Here is a 10767-nt window from a genome sequence, read left to right on the forward strand (position 1 = left end):
GAAATTTCTGAGATATAGTCCCCATATTTAGCTGAACAGACAATTGAGTTTCTGCAATTCCTGACAGTCCGTCTTTAACACTGAAGGAACGTAAATGGTTGTATTGAGTTTGAAGATAAAAAAGGGAATATAACATCTACATTCGAATACTTTCATTCTAGACCCCTAAAATGTCATATAATTAGACTTTGATAAATGAGTTGTTAGCGTATTCAGCGCGGCTTGTCCGGAAGTCTATAAGTATTCAAAGCGTCTTGTCTTGAAGTCTATAAGTATTCAATGCGGCTTGTCCGGAAGTCTATAAGTATTCAAAGCGTCTTGTCTTGAAGTCTATAAGTAATCAATGCGTCTTGTCTGGAAGTCTTTAAGTATTCAAAGCATCTTTTCTTGAAGTCTATAAGTATTCAATGCGGCTTGTCCGGAAGTCTATAAATATTCAATGCGTCTTGTCTGGAAGTCTATAAGTATTCAAAGCGTCTTGTCTTGAAGTCTATAAGTAATCAATGCGTCTTGTCTGGGAGTCTGTAAGTATTCAATGCGTCTTGTCTGGAAGTCTGTAAGTATTCAATGCGTCTTGTCTGGAAGTCTGTAAGTATTCAATGCATCTTGTCTGGCAGTCTGTAAGTATTCAATGCGGCTTGTCCGGAAGTCTATAAATATTCAATGCGTCTTGTCTGGAAGTCTATAAGTATTCAAAGCGTCTTGTCTTGAAGTCTATAAGTAATCAATGCGTCTTGTCTGGGAGTCTGTAAGTATTCAATGCGTCTTGTCTGGAAGTCTATAAGAATTCAAAGCATCTTTTCTTGAAGTCTATAAGTATTCAATGCATCTTGTCTGGCAGTCTGTAAGTATTCAATGCGTCATGTATGGGAGTCTAAGTATTCAATGTGGCTTGTCTGGAAGTCCATAAGTATTCAATGCGTCTTGTCTTTGAGTCTGTAAGTATTCAATGCGTCTTGTCTGGGAGTCTATAAGTATTCAATGCGTCTTGTCTGGGAGTCTATAAGTATTCAATGCGTCTTGTCTGGGAGTCTATAAGTATTCAATGCGTCTTGTCTGGGAGTCTATAAGTATTCTGTGTGGCTGGTCTGAAAGTCTACAAATTCAGTGAGATAGGACAGTTAGGATTATTTGGGATTTATTTGACAATACTGTTTCATTTACATTTTTACTTTTGCAACTTAGAGCAATAAATTATTGTTCATTTTAATTAACTTATTGGTTTCACTCCTTTCTGTTACTTAATTTAAGACCCAGAGTCGTAACATCAGAGACTAGCATATACGAACCAAACCGTTGCTATAGAAACTTAGATATCTAGTTTAGACAATGGTTATTCATGTCCCACGCACATACTGTATAAGAAATGTAACTAAAGAGAATAAAGTAGGTAATATTATTACTGTATCGCATTTCTGACAGAGAGAGAGAGAAGTATAATAAATCTTCCGTTACGACTGTCAGCAGACAATAAGCCGTATAAACAAACAAACAGGAAGAAGGTGTGTGCCAAATAGATTCGAAGCCTAAGATATAAACTTGTAAAATGTGTGTGTGTGTGTGTGTGTGTGTGTGAGAGAGAGAGAGAGAGAGAGAGAGAGAGAGAGAGTTGGTTGGTGACATTTGAGCCTGAAGTAAGTTTTTTTTTAAAATTTTCTTTTACCTTTCGTAACGAAATCACAAAAGGGGTGAGATGCAGCATTATTTATTCCATGTATTTCTTTTCTAAGTTGATCGGGATGAGGTTGAGAGAAAATATTGGATCAACACTACTTTGGAAGGACTGGACTATATTAGACGTCACCCCGAGTACAATAAGTATTTATCCGGTCAAGATGACACCAGTCCCGACAACACCCCGGTAATAATAATAATAATAACAAACCAGGTTCAGAGGCTTTGTATAACTAAAGTAACACGTGCTTATCGAGTAGAAAAAAAATGCTTAAGCTATTGTGTACTACTGAAATGGAAGTTCACTCAAATTACTATCGAGAATTCTAATTGAGAATAGGTTTATATGACATCAATTGCTTTCTCATTTTAAATACTCAGTATCAAGATTTTTATAAAAAAAACATATAAGTGTCATACTGGTACAAATTAATAATAAAGAGTGCCTCCAAAGCCAACCATAACACACACACACACACACACGCACATAGTCAGGCTACAATGTTTTTCTAAGCTTGCAGATCAACTTTAGCATATTATATGAGGGAACTTAATTGATGACATTTTCAAATGGTTTGAAATTTTTGTTTTTAAAGAATTCTATAATATCATGAATCTAGCTTTACAAGATTTAAAAAAAAATAACTCACTCAGCCTTAAGGCCGACATGTTATGGTTTTGCATCCGTTACAACGTTTACACAATGCATTGACTGGATTTATTGTTTATTTTTAAATACAAATTTCCCTACACGTTTTGTTCCAACCCTCCCTCCTGGGGTGGGGTGGGGTGAACAGTTGTTACTGTTTTACCAGACTGCCATGCAATTTGCATAAGTGATGATAGCCCATTATTTAATTTTGTCATGAGAAGACAGAAAAAAAAAACAACTTTAAAAACGTCTTAAAAAGCGCTCTAAATAATTTTAACAGATATCACAGAAAGATTTTTGGTATGAAAGGAGTTTATGTTTCTTTAAATAATACCGGTCCACCATCAAATGTGGCTGCTGTTACTAAAACAGACATTTGAATAACTTAATTTTAAAGACCACTCAGTAGAATATAACCAAATTTGTCAAAAGTATCCTAGTTTGAAGGCCTTTTAAATTTTATCCAGATGATACCGATTTGCCATCAAATATGGTCACCTTTGCTATAAAAAAAAACCCAAACAAATAAATAACTTTATCTTACAAAGCGCTTAACTATATATAACAGAATTTGACAAACTTGAACAGAAATCTCTTACCCTTTAGAGCTGGGTGAATGTTTCTGATATACTTGAAAACGTTGTTTTCATATGCAATCTGCAACACTTTGGAAGAAATTTCCAGAGAAAGCATCCTGGTGACTCAGATTTCTTGGTCAACTCCTCTTGTATTGGCTATTAGGCAGATGTCAGGTGAGCGATCTGAAGTCTTCTTTGTTCTCTTGTTTTAAGAAAAGGATGAGAGTATATATATATATATATATATATATATATATATATATATATATATATATATATATATATATATATATATATATATTCTTGTTCAGAAAAAAGTTGTTTAAGTAAAGTACTTTTTCATTGTGCACAGGCAAGTAGTAATCAGGATGACACAGGTGAAATGGAACGGGAATATCTCTTAGACACACCAAATGTGCCTGGCAGCCACAGGACAAGCTACAAGAAAGGACAGCAGATTCCGTTTGACACTGACGAGCACCCGCGTCGGATATTGTCGGAGTATAATAATGGACAGCCATTTTACAAAGACAATGGTAATCGAGATAATGATGGGAGCATATATATCAATTCAAGGAGAAATAGGTTGAGGGGATATCCTTACCCTCTTGAGGAAGACTACTACCCAGAGACCACGCCAAATTATCTCCTACCTCGTAGGAAATATGGAGAAAGATACCCGACTAGGTCGTATAGTGGACCAAGAAATGAACGATTTTCAAGGATGAATGCAAATTTTCAAGTCCAGGAAAAGGAGAGAAGAAAAAAGCGAAATGGTGAGTCGAATGAGTTTAGTAACTTGAGTGGGATAAACATGTTGGTGGACAAACATAACATTTTTTCACATACAAGAAAACAAAGAGCGGACAGGACACGTTCAAACCAGAGGAGTCAAAACCGGAAACGACGACATGTCGGACCACACGATGAGGACGGGCTGCAAAGATTACTGTCCACTGGAACGTTAGCACCGACTACATTGCCTGTCAACCATCCTGATTTTAATCATTCTATTGACTTTGTTTTCGCCACCTATTGGTTCTTTCCCGCCAAAACTCAGGCAGTCTTACCTGAAGACCAGAAGTGTATTGCAGAAAAGCTCTCTCAGGAGATAATTCGGTTTGATACAAATAGTAAGTCTTTAGAAAATTTTACATTTCCTCTAAACTTCTGCCTTTTCATTCATTTTCCTTTTCTTGAAAAACCAATTTGGAATAACCACATTTAATTTGTCCTTCTTATTCTTCCCTTTTTTTCAGTGAATTTAAGTTTAATTTTTTTTTTTAAACGGTGAGCGTTTACTTTTTGCTGTAAGTACCCAAACATTTGAGAAAATCGACGTAAGTAAAAAGACTGATATATCTGGCCCTAGTTTCAGTCTCAGTGTCTTTGAGTTATCTTCAACTTCATTTCCACGACCAAGCGATATGATTATTGTTTATATTGCAATATGTCAAAGGGGTCTCTTTACCGAGCTAATCCAACCCTTGGGTGAAGTCTGCTAGAAAGTCGCTTGTTTTTTCCCTTATTTCCAAGGACTTTTCGACAACAACCCTTCTCTACTGGAAGTTCTAATAACGCGCCAAGTTTATAAATAATTTCATCTAATCAATTAATAACCACAAATAAAACAACTTGACATTTGCATCACAACTTTACAATTTCTTGGCAACCTCTCAACTGCATGGTTCTCCCGGTTAGCTTTCTGTAACGTATCGCCAGTTTTTCACACTGTGAAAATATAAATACAACTCAAACACCAAATACAGGGAACTATTTTCCTACTCTATGCCCGGGTCTGTCATGATTTAAGCCTCATTTCGCATGTAACTCAACACCATACTTACCATCATAGCAACAATAAAAGATGTTTCCAGATAATGGAACAATCCCTTCTCAATTATTCCACTGTACAAAATATCAGTCCATATCACAAATAGTTCACATGGAGATACACAATCAATCGACACAATTAGATTTTAATGAGAACTACGTGGATCATGTCCACTTACCTGGATCTGACCTGGATATACTACGAAACTAAACCATGCCGTCATGAAATCTCACTGCGCTCTGTGACGTTTGCCCCCCACCCCCATTACTCGGACTGAGGAATATTTCCCCAAAATCGACTTCCCATAATTAAACAATTATGCACAAAAATAGAATAAATCTATAAAAATGCAGACTTAAATACAAATGGCACAGACCCTAGATTTATTACATTATCAGTTATGGATGGATGGTTAGGGAAATTTTTCCCCTTAACGGGTCCACGCAATGCTAATGGGGGGACCCGACCCGGCAAGCTCAAATTTGAATGTTAAACCCGAATGTGTTTAACCACTATCTTCTGTCACTGTACTTCTGACAATTAAGTGACAACTATTGCAAAGAAGCAAGTTGATACCCAAAGAAAACTGACATGAAATCATTGTCCAATATATCTCAAATGGTGTAGGTGTGACTGACAAATAATGATTGATAAAATACGTAGTTAAGAATTCTAACATTTCGATGAATATATATCCAGAAGAAGGTAAATAAAAAAATGTTCTGAAAAGAGGGAAATGTAAAGGGTATTGCTATTAAGTTACACTTCTTTTCGCAAGGCAAATACTACGGCATGGACAATGACGCTTACGAACATACTGTAACAGAGGAATGTCTTTCCAAGCATAACGGTGATGCCAATGATGAGAACAGAACATACGAGAGTCAGACCCAGTATAACCCTTTCAACATCCACATGGGTCAGATGACGGTATATAGGTAAGGGTACAAAGGCAGGATAGTTGTTTTTTATTGATGCTGTTCTTGCCTTTTTTATCATCGTCATTGCTGTCGTAATTGTTTTTTGATCTCAAAGCCTTTCTCTCTCTTTCTCACACACACACACACACATGCACGTGTTGCCTAAACTCTTGACATGATTTTCTTTAAAAGATCTAACATATGTGTTACAGTATGAACATAAACTATATGTACTCCACCCATCATCGAATAATAAATAAACAAATAAAACAAAAAATGCCACTAGAATCACATAGAAACAGTTTTCATAAATTTAAGTACAATTAAATTAAGGATAAGTGATTTTATTTGATAAACTATTAAAGTGTTTTCTCATTTTTGTGCATGTTTTTCTTTTATCTTATATATTTCAGATTACGTCTGACATGTAAGTGCTCCAGAAAACTGGAACCAAAAAAGCAGTTATGTGGGCGTGTGTTGCCCTTCGATAAACAACAATGGACGGGCTACATGGGGAACAAAGGTGATAGTCACTGGGTTCCCAGAAAGTAGTAATTTCATCTCACTATTTCCTTTATTTTCTACGAAAGAAAGAAACAGAACAAAAGAAATTAAGATAATTGACTGTCGACTTGACTTAATAAATGACAGCCAGTCTGACAGAACTAATCAACTGTCACCAATAATCACTGGATTGTTGCTGTTGGATTTAAGATTGATGCGACTCTCACATTCAATATTGCCACCACTGTGGTCATCGTGTATATATATATATATATATATATATATATATATATATATATATATATATATATATATATATATATAATTTTTTTAAATACTGTAAACGGTTATATGCATACATAATGCGGTTGGTGCTTTTTACAGAATTTAAAAAACATCTGCAGTGGTTGGTTTCCTATCAGCAACCAGCCTGACAATCCAGTAGGTTGGACATATTTTGGCAATATTCTGGCCTATGGCACATGCCGTTTTCTTGGAGAGCGGGGATTAATTTCCGACTGGGATATTTTTTCTTGCAAAAAGAATCCCCAAAAATTAAACAAGGATGGAATTAGCAATTATTTTTTGTACAAATTAGAGCAAAATTATGTACGTGGGACTGGAAATGCTTTTCAAAAATATTCCAGCCTCCCCTTCCCCCTCATTCGCCCATAGGAACTGAATGGTAGTATCCTATTACATTCTCAGTCTGTTAGGAGAACAGTTCCCTTGGAAGAAGGCAATACTAAAATAATAATCCTTATATTTTAATCACTTACATTGTTTGGTAATTTTAATGTTATACTTTTATTTTTTTTGTGTATGTTGGTATTCATGTACATATTATGTATATATGTGAGAAAGATATGTGAGAAAGCTTGCCTCTAGCGTTGTTCTTCTCGGGGTCTTCCTGTGTTCTTTCTCCATATATATTTGCCACCATGTATAATCATGTGATGAAAAATGGCGTTAAACTCACACAGCCAACATCACATACATGTTATTTCATTCATTATTTACAACAGTAAATAGCATAAACCATCACTAACATACACTGGAAATTTCGTCTCGTGTTGTGACAACCAATACCTTCATCTATTACGCTTCCTGCTGGAACCTTGCACAGTAAAGTTACGAGGCGACTGATGTGACATTTTGTTCATGTATTCCATTGCACACCTCGTAAAGGTATGATTCAGTCTCCTAGTCAGGTATTCATCCTTTTAGTCGTTGTTGATATATTCCAACCAAATACAAGTGAATGTAGATTATATTTAGAACAACTATACATATTAATACTATACTTATATTATTGTATATGAAGTACAATATTCTTTGAGTGTAATGGGTATGGCATATAATATGTATTGTTTCGTTGATATTTTTAGATTTGGAATTTATGTTTAGTTGTTAAGTGTATGAATGCATAGATGGGTTGATAGATGGATAAATAGAAGTGATGAGGAGCTAATAGGAGGGACTGGCCTAGGTATGCTTTACATATTGGAATGGAGGGCCGAAAGGATGGCCTACAAAATATAAACGCCTAAAGACCTTAGCCTTATTGGCCTATTGGTTAATCCGGCCTAGGATTGATGGCTGTATTTTTGTACGTATGGATGGATTACAATCATCATGGACAAGGTTAACTTTGTATTTCACACAAACTGGAGATATTCACCTGCTGGATTACATTCATTTATCGCATCTAGATCACTCCTTTCGTGGTAATTGTTTTTCTAATCATCTGAATAAGACAGGTGTTCCAATTACTTCACTTCTTCCTCAAATGTAAAATATCTTGAAGCTTTTGTAACATGTTTCACCATTATTCTTGTAATCGAGAAGAAAATTGAACACACTCGCGCATAATATATGTATGTGTGTGTGTGTGTGTGTGTATATATATATATATAGAGAGAGAGAGAGAGCAATGTTACAGCGAATACTCACTTATAGGTTGAGCCAAACTGCAAATATTCTGATCTGCCGTCATATAATGAGCCTGCACATCAGGGTCTATTCTATTGATTACTCTGAATAAAGTGCACAGACCAGATCCGTTTGCACATTATGTGACGGTAGATCTTGGTCTGTGCAGTTTGCAGCTGGACTTGACTTATAAGCGAGTACAGACAGTATATAATTATTGGTGATGATTGTTTGCTAACTCTATAAGCGAGTACAGACAGTATATCATTATTGGTGATGGTTGTTTGCTAACTCTGTATGATACTCTTTCAAAATTGTTGGTAAGGTGTTACAGATTATTTGTCAATAAAAAGCTGCTCTTACATTTAGTTGGAGTTGGATCATGTATCTACTGACTGACCAGTCTTTTGTTTTTGAGCAGTTGAAGAAAAAACGTCAGTAACTGATTGCTGTAATGTATCAAGAAAGTGTTTAAATTAAAAAAATTCAAAGGATCATCGATTTAGTTTCTTCTCAGCTGATTTATTTTACGTCCAATGTACGTTAAAAATAATTTAAAAAACTACCCCCCCCCCCCGCTTTAAATATTGATTGTCAAGTGCATTTTACTTCCAAGAGATTGTTGGTGTCTGCTTTTTCCTTGTAAATTTTCCCCAAAGTTTTATTAATACAGGTTGTATGAATTTGCTTTTATCACTTATATTTTTTTTTATTCTGTTGTAAATTAGATTAGGAAAATCAGGATTTCCGCATCACATATTGTGATTTTAGCCAATCTGAATAAAATTAAAGCCAATCAAAGACAATATCTCAATACGAAAAAAAAAAACATAATTTTCTTTCAAAAGCAAGAGTACCCTCTTTTATGATTTAATGTCAAGCACTAATCAGGGAAAAATAATGGCACACCGAATAAAATCTTAGGCACACGGCTGCAGACCATTTAATTCTGGACTTGGCGGGGGTACATGGGGTATATTTCCATCCAATTTTTGCTTCATCTGTCTGCCCAGAAATGGAAAAATATCTTTGCTGGATGAAAATCAGAGGCCCTTTCCTCATCCTGACGATATCATTTTGGATATCAAACTGAGGACACAGCTGCATTAGTACAAATAAATTTATCTACAAATTTATGAATCTTCTATGGTTTTACAATGTTTATGTCACTGGATAAACTTGCCTGATTTTGCAATATCATATAAAGTTTTTCATAATATACTTAGGTATATCTTTATTTTCCTCTAATAAACAATACCTTGCATGCTCGTCATTTCTTGCAACAAAAACCCTTGTATCGATTCGTGAGCAGCAAGACGAAATAAAACAAAACAAAGTAATGTCCAACTAGAAACCAGCTGTAAAGCAACATTATTCTGACGCTTTCATCACTTCACACACACACACACACAGTTTATTATGATGATACAAAATAACTAATTAATCAAATGGTGAAGCTCTATAGTACACAAGGGATGCAAATGTCGTTGCTTGATTCACATAGTAATTTCTCTTGCTTAATATTTGCTATTCCCACATTCACATGACAAGGTACCTGATGACATCTTATTCAGGTTTTAAAAAATCTGTTTCATATTTATATACCCCCCACGTACAAAACAATAATAAAAATAAATACTAAATGGACAAAAGTTCTAAGATTATTTCTTTAAATTATATTTATATCCTGTGCAAAACGTCTGTATTTTTAGAATGAAATAAATAACAATATTTTAAAAATATTACCCCCCATAACAGAATATTTAGAAAATATTACCCCCCACAACTTTTTTTGTAGTAGATCTAGATAAGATAACTAGTCTTACAATTTGAAATGTTTTGGTAAAATAAATCTACAATTTTAAATGTTATGGTAAAATAGACCTATGATTGTACAACTGATCCTAATCTTTCATTTATGTCACATGACTGGGTTGTATAATCGCACATTGTAAAGTTTCTGAATCATACCGCCCAGTTTCTAATCTCCCATTCATAAAAAAATCTTAGAAAAGGTTGTTCTATCCCAGCTTGTATCTCATCTAAATTCAAACAGTCTTTTTAGCAATGTACAATCTGCATATCACCCTTGCCAAAACACTGAAACTACTCTTCTAAAAGTAGTTAATGACATTCTCTCTGCTTTGGATAGTGGAAAGATTACAGTCCTCATCCTCCTTGATTTGTCTGCAGCATTTGACACAATAGACCATGATATATTACTTCATCGTCTCCAGCAAGTATTTGGCATTCATGATACAGCCTTACTGTGGTTCAAGTCCTACTTGGTCAACAGGACACAAATTTTGTGTCTGCAAATGGAATACACTCCAGCCCAGTCAATCTATGTTGTGGTGTTGCACAGGGGTCTATTCTTGGACCTGTTCTCTTCATTCTGTACACTCAGCCACTCTAAAGTGTCATAGATCATCCAGTGTCTCACCAATTGTACGCTGATGACACCCAAATATACAAATATAGCCACCCAACTGATGTTTATACTACTATCCATTGGATCATTTTGAAGGGGCCCCCTGGATTTACGCAGGACCCCTTGTGAGCACGGCATTTGGAAATAAACATTTAAACAAGTTTTATATGATATTAAATGTAAAATTTTCTTCCACCGCTTTAAAATGACTGTCTTTCTGTAGATATATTTGAAAAAATTAC

The 10767-nt window shown here is 35.1% G+C and overlaps 1 protein-coding gene across 3 annotated transcripts in view; it reads left to right on the forward strand.

Annotated features, from left to right (window-relative positions):
• The window catches only part of LOC149794266 (uncharacterized), a 90406-nt gene extending 81815 nt beyond the window's left edge, over positions 1–8591 (forward strand). For all 3 annotated transcript variants that reach the window (XM_089968406.1, XM_089968405.1, XM_089968408.1), the window contains exons 10-13: positions 1731–1861; positions 3257–4037; positions 5517–5676; positions 6072–8591. In XM_089968406.1, the coding sequence (XP_089824532.1) occupies positions 1731–1861; positions 3257–4037; positions 5517–5676; positions 6072–6210 (1211 nt within the window). In that variant the 3' untranslated portion in view covers positions 6211–8591. The remainder of the gene's footprint in view (positions 1–1730; positions 1862–3256; positions 4038–5516; positions 5677–6071) is intronic.
• The last annotated feature ends 2176 nt before the right edge of the window (positions 8592–10767 follow it).

This window comes from Sinohyriopsis cumingii, chromosome 8 (genome assembly GCF_028554795.1).
Source record: "Sinohyriopsis cumingii isolate HCF-2022 chromosome 8, ASM2855479v2, whole genome shotgun sequence".
NCBI lineage: Eukaryota > Metazoa > Mollusca > Bivalvia > Unionida > Unionidae > Sinohyriopsis > Sinohyriopsis cumingii.